This window comes from Anser brachyrhynchus (assembly GCF_964034855.1).
Source record: "Anser brachyrhynchus genome assembly, chromosome: 20".
In the NCBI taxonomy this organism is placed as follows: domain Eukaryota; kingdom Metazoa; phylum Chordata; class Aves; order Anseriformes; family Anatidae; genus Anser; species Anser brachyrhynchus.
The window spans coordinates 7186473-7199670 of NC_137713.1; the positions used below are offsets into that span (position 1 = coordinate 7186473).

The following is a 13198-nucleotide window of genomic DNA, read 5'->3' on the forward strand; positions in this document are numbered from 1 at the left end:
ATCTTAGGTCACACAGCGTAGACCCAGCTCTGCTTTGTTGTTTTGCTACAGTACCTCTTACTGAGAGCGTTGTCAAGGCTCGTTTTAAATACTTCAGGCACACTGGAGCTTCTCTCTCCATCAGGAGAATTTTGTGCTGCTTAATAATTCTCACTATCAAATTTTCCCAGACGTTTAGCTTAAATTTTCACTCTTCTGGCTTATCTCCGTGGCTGTTGTTTCCAAGCGTAGCATCTCGAATGGCCACGCTGCTGTCCTTTCCCAGGCTCCCCGCCCAGATTCAGAGGTGCATTTTTGGCTGCTCACCCAGTATTTTTTAATCACATTTTGCAGAGGTGAATCACTTCAGCCCAGCCACCAGTCTGCTTTTACCCCTCTGGATCTTGGTGCCTCTAGCTCGAACGTCAGGTGCTCCAGCTCCCAAGTATGACGCCAGTGATGGAAGCATGAGACAGCTCCCTGCTACAGAGGGCCAGTTCAGTATTTTTTCTAGGTTGCGCCATAATTTACATGGTTTCAGTAGGCTTTAAACTAATCCCATCTTAAGCTGATTTGTGCTGGGGAATTAAATATAAGCTACTACCTTTAGTGATGGCTGAAAGCAGAAAGCCCCACAGACTCTCACGTCTGCCTTTCTGCTGTTCTTTGCACTTCTGGGACCTTCCCAACTGCTGGAAGAGTTCTTATGGGATGTTCATCTCCTACCCCTTGTCCGCTGGCTTGTGTGCATGTCTAATCAGCTGACTTGGGTTTGAATTTTCTGGTTTATTCCCCTCCTTTGTCTACCCATAGCTATTTTTACAGACGTTTGGGGGTGTCTTTCTAAACCTGCTACTATGGCACAAAAGATTTGCTCAGCAGAACGCTAATGTATGTAATTATTTAATGTGAATGGAGTTTGCCTTGGCATAAATCTTTGTAGCAGCAAATTTATTTCTTTGGCTTAGCATTCAGGGTGGTCTGGTTTGTGTTTCAGCCGGGTGACAAATTGGAGAACTCCTTCTGGGATTTTTCAGAGGAAGTAGGAGCTCAAATGGCTCCTGAAAGTCAAGGCTCCTCCCCACGCAACCTCAGTTCCAGGTCTCTCCTACAGGCTAAGTTGCCTTCATTGCAAGCAATGGCAGGTGTCTGCTGAACTGTATTCCCGTGACAGGCTATCGCTATGCAGGATGATGCAAGGAGAGCGTGAGAGGCATAGAAATAAAGCCCAGAGCCACGTTTTCTCTGCTATGTTATGACAGTGCACTTTCTCAGACCTCCCGTTTGCTCCTGCTGTACCATCAACTCTCAGCCTGGGGAAAACTGAAAGTGAGGTTGCTCTCGGTGTTGGCAGAGTTTAGTTGGTAACGTGGCAAGCTTGTGTGATAAAAGGCAATGCAGTGCATCTCCCTGGCTGGCAGAGTTTAATGACACTGAGAATTAAGTCTTTTGTCAAATGATCCTTTTTTTTATTTTTACCTCCCTGATTGCTCCATAGCAGAGCTTCCTTCCAGGAATCAACACCCAGCACGTTTTCTATACACGTTCTCTACACAGCTTTAACTAAGGCAGGAGACTTGGAAAATGCTACGAGGAAAGGAGGAAAGTGCAGCGAGTGGATCGGCTTCAGGCTTTCTAGAGAATGACCAGGCCGTGAGATATCAAGGACGTTCAGACGTGACTGAGAGCTGGGGTTAAGGAACAAGGAATACACAGGGGTTGGAGCTGGGGAATTGCAAGAATGAAAAGAAAAAGAGGGGTGATGGAGAAGCTCATGTGCAACATCACAAACGTGTTAGGAGCTGTGTGTGGTCAGGATAGAGGAACTTGCCTTGGAGGTGGAAGAAGTGAGGGGAGGGAGAGGGGAAAAGAGCGAAGATGCTGGCGGTGACCCCATCAGTGCAATTGGCTCTGAAGCAGCACAGTGAAATGCTCCCAGGAGAAGATTGAGCAGCTTTTAGTGAAAATGGAGTGGGCACCGAGGGGTGGGACTGATCTCTGTCTGAAACTCTGCAGAAGCTCAGCAACATCTCTCCAGGTGGTCTCGTGTTCAGAGCTGGCCTTTGCTAGGAGAGAGCACTGCAAGTGCGCAGGCAGGCGACGAGACTGTGTAAAACCTTGGGACCCCTTTGGACTTCCAGACAATACAGATGCTTTAACCCCCCCCCGTTTCTTCTGTAACAGGTGGCTGTGAAAAACAACATTGATGTCTTTTACTTCAGCTGCCTAATTCCTCTCAACGTGCTTTTCGTAGAGGATGGCAAAATGGGTGAGTGCTTTCAGGTCTGTTGTCAGCCTCCCTGAGCCAGACTGCACTAGCAGCGCCCAGCCGGGCGCCATTGTCCCATGGCTGAGGTTCACGTGTGCCTGGCCATGATCTCCGTGCCAGCACATCTCCGCAGCCCAAACTGATCACTGGAGGTTTGACAGCTCTTCCCTGTCGTCCTGCAACTCCAATAGCTGCGCTTCCAGGACCCACGTCCTCTGCTCTGATCCTCTGTCAGGCAAGGAGTGGATCTGTTTTCTTTGAGGCTGGTTTCTGTTTTGTTTTTCTTTTCGTGTTTTTTGGTTTGGCTCACTCAAATGGGTGCAGGATTTGTCCCAGTAGCACTTTCACACGTAGCGCTATTCACTGTAGCACTTACGTGCCTGTTCTCCTTTATTAAATTGTTGTTTGAATTGGATGGGAGGTTGCTTGAAAAGCAGCATCTTAGCTTTGACAGTAACATAATCCTAAATTTGTAGGTCTCCTTCCTTCCTGTCAAATCCCCCATGTTCTTGGTTTGTAAACAGCTCACAGACTGTCTTTGATTTGGGGGGGAGGACGGGTCTGAAAACCACCAAAGCTTTGCTGCTTTTGCAGTGAGATTGAGGTTATTTAGAAGCAAATCCTGGATCTGACCACACCAGGGCAAAACGCGACCAAGAAGTCTTTTGTGTCCTTACCTTGTATCATTCTGCAGTGATTTAATTAATGCCGTAATCCTGCGAGGGGCCGGGAGTGCTGATTGTCTTTCTCCTTTGTAGAGCGCCAGGTCTTCCTCGCAACATGGAAAGACATTCCAAACGAAAACGAGCTGCAGTTCCAGATTAAAGACTGCCACCTGAATGCTGGTGAGTAGCTTAATCCTACTGCCGTAAGAGCTCTGAGACCCACCTTTGATCGTCACTAGACGTCGCCTTATTAATAGCAGTGTGTATGGATAGCAGGGAGGTGGGCATTGTGCTTATGAACACAACAGCCTGTGAGCCCTGGGTCCCAGGGCTATAAAAGCACGGGTCCGTAGCTACGTCCATGAAAGCACATCTGAAACCCCACATCTTCGATTTCACCCGTCCGCGTCTTCCTTTCATTCTGGATCTTGTATTCTTTTTTTTCTCTTTATAACTCTGCTTCCCTGTAAAGCTGCTCTTTTAGATAGAGCCGAATGCTGTGTTGGGGCTGTACTTAATCCTGTCCTGCTGCTGTTTGTGCCAGGCAATGTCATACAGCCCTGCCTTTACCCTAGCTACATAAACCCGGGCTGGTCTCTTCACCTCTCACCATCTGCTTTCGCCTTTCTCTTGTGACAGAGTAAGTCTACATGCCACTGTAAAAATGTTCTGCCATCTACGGAGGACAGGCCGTGTGAGAGAAGAGTTTAGAGCTGCTCTAGTTAGCTGCTGCCTGGATGTGCTCTGATTGTGATCCATCCCGTTTTGTTCTGCGTTCAGTTATCTAGCTGCCCCTGCTTGGGAGCCTTCTCCTTGCAGGTGTGTCCTTACTACTGCAGGAGGATGAGGGAGTGTAGAGAGTGAAATGTGGCCAGCTAAGCAGCTCTGCTCCGTATCAAGAGGTTCTGGATGGGAGCCAAGCGATTCTACCAAAAGCTGCTGTGTTTCACAGAGGAAAAAAGTGTCCCTATTGATTACAAACCCCGTAACCTTTTTATTCTCTCGTGTCTGCTATTACACAATGAGCACCCTCTTGCCTCAATTGCAGAAAGAAACCATGGGTCTCTTTGTACTCATAATTATTACTATTTTTGAATATAAAAGATGGAGCACGCAAGAGGGGGGAAAAAATAGCAGCTGTTGAACCTTATGACTTGATTTCACTGTGGGGTTTCAGACGAGAACAACCTCTGCGCCTCCCCCAGCCCTCCCTCTGCTCCCCACCACGCTTGGCACTGCCTCCCCCTGCACTGCAGCGCTGCCGTCCGTGGTGCCTTCTGCTCCGGCCATGCCCTAGCTGCGCCATCCCCAGCTCTTTGTATGTCAGATCAAAAATGCTGGTAGCTTCTCTGGGCCAGCGCTGGGGTGTCGTGGCCCTGGCTAACGGAGGATGTGGTTGGGAGGAGGCGTGCGTGGCTGGGAGGATGAGCTCTGGCAGCGCGGTGGCCAAGTGATCCCACGGACTGGTCCATGCACCCGTCTCCCTCCAGAAGGAAATAGTAGAAAATGTGGAGTGGCAGGTCCGAGACAAGGGGGCGTTGCCATTCAGAGGCCAGACGTGTTGCCCGGCCTGCTCAAGTCGGTGATGCTCAGCGAAGATCATGTTAGCAGCTCGCAGGGAGCTCGGTCGCACCGGGAGGTTTCTCTGCAGAGCTGTCTGCAGCCACGGCTCAGGCAGGAGGAGGCTGCCCTGGGTGCTGGAGTGAACGCCCTAGAAGTGGTGCTTTCCCCGAGCATGGCCAAGCACTTGGAGGCTCTAGGGCTCTCCGGGTCTGCCAGCCTCTTGCTTACGTACAGGAGAAAGTGGGTCATGTCTCACGAACAGATTTCAGACGCTTCCATCAGCTGAAGTTTCTGTTCCTGCATTTCCACTGCAGACACCTCCTCCCTCTTGCAGCTCTGTGGGCTGTTTCCTTCCTTGACCACCTGGGTTTTGGCAGGGAGCAGGCCAAGAGCTTGCAGGAGGGAAAGCTGGGAATGTGGTGTGTGCTTGTCTTGGTCCTTGCGTTCAGCTGCTGGTGCAACCCTGACTCAGTCTGCTGCTCGCCTTCCATCTAAGCAGTGACCTCCTCTGGCACAGACCATCTGAAGAGCACCATGCCTGTCCTTGCAATGATCAGACGTGCCCAAAAACTTGTGGAGGGCTGGGCTTCCAGCACCGTCAGGGATGGAAGCTGCTTGTACCATGGGAAGTGTCTGCTGGTGGAGGCACAGTAAACTGGGTGAGCTCCGACGAAAGCTGAATCCAGCTGGCTGCTGGGCTGTGCCAGAGCAACGCTGCCTGCTTGGTCGCACGCTGCAGTAGGGCAATAATCTTTCAAAATTCACAGTCTTGAAATCTTGATCACTTGAAATCCAGTGAAGATCACCTTGTTTCAAGGCACCTTGTTTCTTTCTTCCACAAATAGCAAATTGGTGTGGGATATAATATCTTCGGGAACTTGCTCGTTGTGGAGGAGAGGGATTTGTGTTCCAAAGCCTTCCTTGTGGGAGATGCCAAAGCAGAATGAAGCTCTCAGCCAGGGCAGGTGGCAGGTCTGTTGTATTGAAATAATCACACGTAGCTTTCGTACCACCGCATAAAATAAGGTACACAACAGCTGCTGTTGTAGCAGAGCTGTGCAGAATAAAGTCTGCAGCTTTCAGTGACTCCCAGCTGAAATTTAGAAGGTGCTGGGTCTCTCATAGCCTCTCAGATAAGTAATTCATGCCTAGCCTGAGCCTGTGCACTTGGTGCTAAGTTGCCACCAAGGCTCAGGGATATACTGTGCCTTGGTCTGACTGGCCAGTGCGTGGTATCCTCCGTGCCTGGCTTTGCCTCTCCTAGCTGCGGAGAGCCTGGGCTGTGCTGAGCACCGGCTCTGTGCTGCTCCCCCGCCACGTGAGCAGTGGGGCTGAGCCCATTTGCGGCCGTGCAGGAGGCCCTGGCGAGCAGCTAAGCAGGGGATGCTGATTTTCTTCAATGGGGAAACTGAAGTTTGAAGTAACTAAAAAAAATAATAGAAAACAAGCTTGGAACAGGGATTTTATGGAGCTGGGCTTTCTCTGTCAAGAAAGCAGCTCGCAAATTTCTTGTACATCCAGGCCTGGCTGGCTGTCACGCTGCAGCAGCCACCTTACAACACCTCCCATATTTCCCCAGGTTCCTTCCTTTGTTCCTGCAGACAAAAAGGAGATGGGCACGCCGTCTGCCAGTGGAGATGCTTCTGCGTTAGTCTGCTCCAAGGCCTTTGTGGGCAAAAGACTCATCCTGTGCCTATGAGGCAAGCCAAATAGGATTGACTGGAGCTTTGATGGTTTGGAACGGGGGTGGCAGAAAAGGCTCGTGGCCCTGGCAGCTCACCCCATGCCAGGGCACAGAGCAGCTGGAAAATCTTGGCTGCTGCAGGTAGCAGTCTGCAGCACCGCCAGCTGAAGTCTACAGCAAGGTGCCAGGCTGCGGGGCAAGGATCGGGTGCCCTGAAAAGGTCACAGCTTGCTGCTCCTGTCCCTTCTCCAGCATCTTTATTCCAAAAATACGCGAGCCCTGCATCCTTGGAGGTATCCCCACGATCTCCAGCGACTCAGAGATGAGTGCTTAAATTTGGGTGAGGGATTTGGGCTCAGGTTCCCAGCAGTGACAGCTGGCGTGGTCCTGAGGCTACTCTTTGGGGCTGAGGCTGTATGGCCATGGAGGAGTGAGTGTGTGTAGCAGTACTGTGGGGCCAGGGTGTACTTGGGATGCTCTGCACGTCTTGAATCGATTAGAGCTCCGTTTCATGCATCTGCCTCTTTAGGAAGAAGTTATGATAGTGCTGTGGAGAAAGCTGTATTCGGAGATACAACTTGCAATGAAAACGCAAGGTCATGGTTATACCGCTGCAATCTCATCTATTATGAGTCCAGAGCTAACTTAATTGTTCTGCCTTAAACAAAAGGACAGGGATCTAGTGCTAGGAGCAGACAGTGGCGTCCCCCTCGATGGCGGGGAGCACAAGCAGCAGGCCCTGGTAGCGTTTGGGAAGGGCCCTAGAACTGCAACATCCTCAGCACTTTTCTTTGGAAATCATCCTAATGACTGCTAACGAGTCCTGCTCGTACTGTGACAGTTTTACCCAGCGTTCGTGTCATTCATGGATGAAAATAGATTCAGAGACTGCTACGGCTCCGATAATCCGGGTGCTGTTGGTGCAGCTGTACCGAGTGAGGTTTCCCCTGCAACTGAACACGCACTCAAGCTCCGTTTGCTGCCTCTCCGTTGCTTTTCAACGTACTCGGTTTGATTAAATTTTAAAGGACCACTACATTAAGCTAAGATATGCAAATCAGATTAGCTGGATGATTTTCTTTTTTTAAATTTTGCTTACTCAAGCGCACTGAGTGAAAGAGCACAAGCTGACTTGCACATGGAGCTTGAATGCCATTAAACAGGAGCTAATTAGTCGCTGTGCTGTTCAGCAGTTCTAGCAACTTTGGGTTTTGCTGGCTTATTGCTGGTCCTTAATTTGGTGTGAAATGACAAATTCGGTACTCGGAGCTGAATGGGGCTTTATTGGTGCGCGGCGGTCATTCGTTTTTTCCCAAGCGATGTACCAGTGCTAGGGCAACAAGAAATTGGATTTTCTTGCTGGAACAAACAGGGAGATGATCACGTGCAAGTCGCTCTGGTGTGTTTAGGTATGTGTGGATCTAGTAGCCTGATCATTTGTTGAGGAACCTTATTACCTTGGAAATGAAGGTACTGTCATAATATTGACCCAAGTGTCTCCCCGCTGGATCCGAGTCTCCAGATCCGGCTGGTGGTTGAGTGCCGCCCTTGGCTGGCTGCTCAGAACCATTCAGGTGCTGCTAGAGATGGAGCAGGGACGTTTCCAGCCGCCGCAGCACAAACTGCAGGGGTTAGGTTTTCCTCCCTGCCAGCCAGCGCTCGTTGCAGAGCGCTGTGGAGGAAGGTCTGTGTTCAGAAAAGGTGCCCCGCTGGTGTTAACCCTCTGCTCTGCCGATGGAGTGGCTTGGGTGGTTGTGTTGGGAAGTGAAGTTCCTCTGAGGCAGGGTAAGAAGTGCTGTTTTAAAAACAAGAAAGCAACCACTGAAAGACGGACTGATGTCGTGAGCTTCCCTGGCAATGGTGATGGGGAGATGTTTCTGTATCCTCCAAATGTGACAGCGAGCGCTGAACCAGAAGAAAAAGCCCCGCAGAAAGTTGCGTAGCGAGGCCGGATGCGGACTGCCGGCCCGCAGAAGGGCTCCTGTGGCTCTGGGCTGGTTCGCAGTCCCCGAGCGCTGCGGGACGGGGCGATGTGTGCCCGGCAGCACTGCCCGGCCCTACTCCTGCCGGGGCCTTGCTGAGCACCGTGCTCTCAGCGGGGAACCACAGCCCCGTTCGGAGCCGGGCACAGCTCTGTGCTCCCGGCAAACCCCTGCCTTCAAGGGCTGCGCTGTCACACGGCATCAGCGGCCCTGCCTTCAGCCAGGCACAGCCTGGCACTGTTGCTTAGCAACTCTGCCCGATCTCCTCCAAAATCCCAAATCCCCACACTCGCTAGCACAGGAGGGATGGGAGCTGCTGCTGCTACCCGGGGCGAGGAGGGGGCAGGAGGCGTTGGGCGAGCCAAGCACCAGCACAGCAGGCTGCGCACCATTGCTCCGGGCACCTGGCTGAAACTGGGTGTGTTCGGTGGGATTTCATGCGCTCCCCTGGGGATAACTGAGGTCAGGCGGGGAGGCAGAAAACAGGCTGTCCTGGGAGCCGACCTGCCTCGGTTTCCCTCCCTGTACCCCCACAAGCAGAGCTGTGGGGCAGCCAGCAGGTGGCTGTGAGGAGGAGCTGGGGAGAAGTCGCCTCCCTTTGGAGCCAGGAGAGCCCCTGACCCCGCACGGGGGGCTGCCCCCAGCAGAGGCAGCGGCTGCCTGAATGGCACGAGGTGCTGGCACGCAGTGGAAGGCTTTGGCATAAGGCAGCTGCTCTGTGGCCCCGTCTCACATCCTGCACCCCCTCTGCTGCATGCCCCGTGATGGGGTAGCAGCCCCACAGCTGCCCAAATTTCAGCTTCCCACTTGCAGCCTTGCTTCTGACCCCCCACCCGCACTCCCCAGGGATGTCTCTGCTGTGACAGTGCCCGACGGGGATGAAGATCGCTGGAGGAAGGGCGCTGAACCCTTGCCAGCAGCTCCACTTCCCGAATTCATGTCCAGAGGGGCCCCGAGCGGTGAGGTTTAACCACAGCCCCTTGAAATTGGACAAACATAAAATCCCATTTAATACTGATGTCCCTCGGAAAGAAGGATGTGCTGTCTGAGCCAGCACTCGGGTAGCAGGCCGTGCTTTCCCAAAGCCCTGGCAGCCGCTCTCGCTGGCTGGGGTGGCACAAGGAGATGGGATTTGGCCTCATCCCTCATGGATGAGATGCCTCCAGCGTGCGTCTTGCCCAGGCTGTGGCTCCCTGCGAGCAGAGGGCTCCACGGTGCCCCTTCCCCTGGCCTGGCTGAGTTTGTTGTAGGGAGGAGGAGTAGAGGTGGGAGGAGGAGACAGAGGGAATGAGGGTTTTTAAGCAAAGGATCTCATTAGTTCCTTATATCTGCCAGTTTCCATAGTAACTGGGGAAGAGAGGAAACCTAAATCTGAGCGTGTCTGGGTAGCTGGGTGCCTCGACCCGCACGCAGCCGCTCTGCAGCTCGGGGAGCGCAGGGGGTCGCAGGCTGCCCACGGAGCCACCCCACGGCCCGGGGTTATTGGGGCTGCCCGGGGAGGAGCAGGTCTCTGCATCACCCTGGGGATTCGTGGGGCCCTTTGCTGCCTTTACCCTTCCATGGCATGTGAGCAGACCCAGCTGTCCCTTCTCTACTCCCTCCGTACAGCAGCACAGGCATCTGTGGAATGGGAATGGGAATTTACTGGAGCAGTGACATGACCGTGCCCATCCCTGAGCCTTCCACCCAAGCGTGTAACCTGCCCCCCTTGCTGGCACCCGAAGGTTGAGGCTCGCCCTGCCCTGCGCCGTCCCAAGAGCCAGAGGCTGCTGGGCTGGGGCTTCGTGTTGTGCGTATTTGCTTCTGTTCTGGCTTCTCCGTGATGTCCCTTGGCAGTAAGTGTGTCATAGTCACGTCCATGCAGTCCTGCAGGTGAAATCACCCATCTTCTGTGAGCGCAGAGTTCATACAAACTCTATCACGGCCCTGCGCTGAAGAAGATAGGCTCTAGAGTAGATAGTTCTACTCCTTAAGATGATTACTTAAAAAAAAATAATAATAAAATGGGGGGAATAGGGGGCAGCGGAAGGATTTTGATTACTTTCTGGGACATTGGTTTGGCCACAACTGTTTCTCTGTGAACGAGAGGAGGAAGCAGGAGGGAGCTGCTGTGGTTGGCACAGGACCTTGGAACCAGGCACCTTGGTGAGCCTCAAGCAGGGATCTTTGTTCTCTGCCCTCGTCTTCTGGCTACCTCCGGGGCAGCCTGCATGGGGCTGCTGGGGGCTGTAGACAGAGCAGAGCCCTCGTACCCTCTGAGATGCAGATGCAGAATCTCGGCCTCGTCAAGGCGCTGAGTTCTCCATGATCCAGGGCAGGGATCAGTAAGTGAAAGCCCTGCAAGATCGGCGAATACTTAGCAAAGGATCAGGATCACAGCTTGAAAATAAAAAGGTGGCTCCACGGAAGCAAACAGGACTTTTTTCTTTGTGTCATAGCTGCTCCTGTCCCCAGAGAAATCTCTGGGACAGAAGTCAGCATTTCCTTGTGTGCTTGCATCCTGGGAACGCTCCTCTGGGCTCCCCTGCCTCCACTGATGATGAATCTGAATTAACAGATGTGTTTTTCTTCCTTTTCTCTCTGAAGACACCGTCTCCAGCAAACTGCAGAACAACAACGTGTACACCATTGCCAAGAGGAACGTGGAGGGCCAGGACATGCTCTACCAGTCTCTGAAGCTCACCAATGGCATCTGGATCTTGGCTGAGCTTCGCATTCAGCCGGGCAACCCGAACTACACGGTGAGGTCGCGGGGACGCGGCGCAGGCTGGGATCCTTCCCGCTCACCTAGCGTGCAGAGCGGTCTCTCCCTGCGGTGCCTCGTGTGCTTGTTCTCAGGCAGATGCTGTTAATTTGACCGGGGGGCTAGGAATTCCTGCTGGACTGGAAAAAGTGAGATGAAACAGAATTGCTCTGTTGCCAGCGAGTTGGGATAATGCCCACTCAGCAACGAGCTTTTGTTTGCCAAGGTTACCCAGAGATAAAGCCAAGAGACATTAGCGAGAAAGCTTTGCCAGGACACCCTTCCCCCTCTAGTAAACAAGAAGAAATTTATGCCCTGCTGGCTCCTGCGGCGGAGCCTGCCTGTCTGGGCGTCGGAGGCGCTTTGGGCTCGTGCTGGCATCAGCTGTGGCTGGTGGGAAGGTGCCGTCTGGCCGGCATCGTGCACCCCTATCGCCTTTCCCTTTCCCTTTGCTCCTGTTCTGAGGACCTGCATCTCACCTTCCCGTTATTAGAACATTTCTCACCTGTTGGAAGGTGTTCCGGGAATTTTAAGAGAAATCCACAGTCTGGGGAGCTGCGAGGGGCGGGGGGGGGAAAGCAAGCGATGCCAAGTGCTTTAACATGTTTACGACAAGGATTGATGCCACCGCAGTGATCTTGGCCCAGTCCTCACTTTCTTAGAGAGGGGCGACATCCAAGTTTGCATCTGTCAGGACCGAGCAGAAATGCTACAAGCAAACACACCCTCGGGCGTGGTGCTGTGATTTACAGCGTGAGGGCACGTCCCTTGTCACAGAGCTGGGCACAGCGTCCCCTTCCTTCATGCCCACAGAGCTGTCTGCATTTGGTAAGGAATTTGGGAACCCCGAAGTGGGCGTTTGCGTTCATCTACTTCCTCCTGCTTGCAGCAAGCTCTGAAAAAGCATGCTGATGTTAGTGATGGAGAAAGCAGTACCCAGAGGAAATATTTGTGGTGACAGTTACTGGTCACATCCATGGCCTGTCCCCCCCGTGCTGTCGGTCAGTCGTCTTCGTGGGCTCAGCAGAAAGCTCCTGCCTCCCTCGGCACCGCCGCTAACCTCTGCTCCCCTCCTCTCCGCAGCTCTCCCTGAAATGCCGAGCTCCCGAGGTGTCCCAGTACATCTACCAGGCCTACGACGCCATCCTGAAGAACTGACGGGGGTCAGCCCGTGCCTCGCCCTGCAGGAGGAGGAGGGAGAAAGGGGCCCCCAGTCCTCCTTTGCCGCTGGTGCAGGGAAAAGCACTCTGTAACTGGAAGCAGCTGTATTCATGTGTAGGATTTCAGTCAAAGGCACTGATTAAACAAGGTAGCAATTAGTATCCACGTGCTAACGATGATAGGGAACAACCCCTTTGGTATTTTTAGCGTCCATTGAGTTTGTAACCACTGCTTCGATTACTCTCACGCCCCCTCGCCCGTCACTCCTTGTCCGTTCTCGTGGGCTTCTCCATTTTGTGCCAATGTTCAGTGTTTTCTAAATGGCTTTAGGTGTAGTTACAATTTTGTAAAATACTGCTCACTGGAGAAAAAAGAAAAAGCAAAAACCACATGTTGGCTCATTAAAACAAGGCAAAATTGTCAAAAACATACACTGCACTTTATTTTATATTTTTTATACATTTTTGAGGTTTTTTTTTATTGTAATTGGGTTAAAGGGAAAGTGATTCCAAGGAAGGTTTGGGAGCCCTGAGGGCTGTTAGGCTCTCGCAGGGTGAGAAGGGCCTCGGGGACCTAGGAACAGAGCCATCTGCTTGGTCCGTGGAGACGGACGCAGCCCTAAAGCAAGGGGTTTTTATTACACTTGCTCTTCAGACTCAGCTCTGCTCTTGGTGGTGTGTTTTCACTCCAGCCATCTCCCTGGCTCATGATCTGCTGATTTAAGAAGCAAGGCTCTTTTTGGGCGGGGAGGAGCTGCGGCCCTACGTCTGTAATGAGACAGCAGGGTCAAAATGAGGGAAACGAGCCCGCTCTTAGAGCAAAGGGCTCTGTCCAGAGCATGAGGTGTGGTCTGTCCTCACCGCCTGCAGCTCCTCTTCTCGCTCTCTGTGTGCCTGCTGCAGCCGAGCTGCCTTCTCGGCCGTCCCTTGAGCTGTGCCGCTTTCACCGGGCGCTGCGCGAAGCCCGGGCCCTCCCCTAGGCTGGTGGTGTAAACCTGAGCGCGGCAGCACTGCTTCCCCCCAGGCACAAGGGCCTGGCAGGACCCGGGGGGCTTGGCTGCTGCTGGCCCCATCCTGAGGGGCTGAGCAGCTCTCCCCGTTCCCGTGCTGTCCCCCAAAACCCAGATGCTGTCGCAGTGGGGGGACGCTTTGG

General features: G+C 52.9%; 1 protein-coding gene across 5 annotated transcripts in view; it reads left to right on the plus strand.

Annotated features, from left to right (window-relative positions):
* Positions 1-12475, plus strand: part of AP2B1 (adaptor related protein complex 2 subunit beta 1) — an 83453-nt gene extending 70978 nt beyond the window's left edge. For 4 of the 5 annotated variants that reach the window (XM_080563477.1, XM_080563478.1, XM_080563476.1 and 1 more), the window contains 4 exons: positions 2164-2248; positions 3007-3093; positions 10729-10883; positions 11969-12475. In XM_080563477.1, coding sequence (XP_080419603.1) covers positions 2164-2248; positions 3007-3093; positions 10729-10883; positions 11969-12043 — 402 coding nt within the window. In that variant the 3' untranslated portion in view covers positions 12044-12475. Of the gene's footprint in view, positions 1-2163; positions 2249-3006; positions 3094-3552; positions 10701-10728; positions 10884-11968 lie in introns of those variants that run through there. The other variant, XM_080563480.1, reaches the window with a different exon arrangement.
* The last annotated feature ends 723 nt before the right edge of the window (positions 12476-13198 follow it).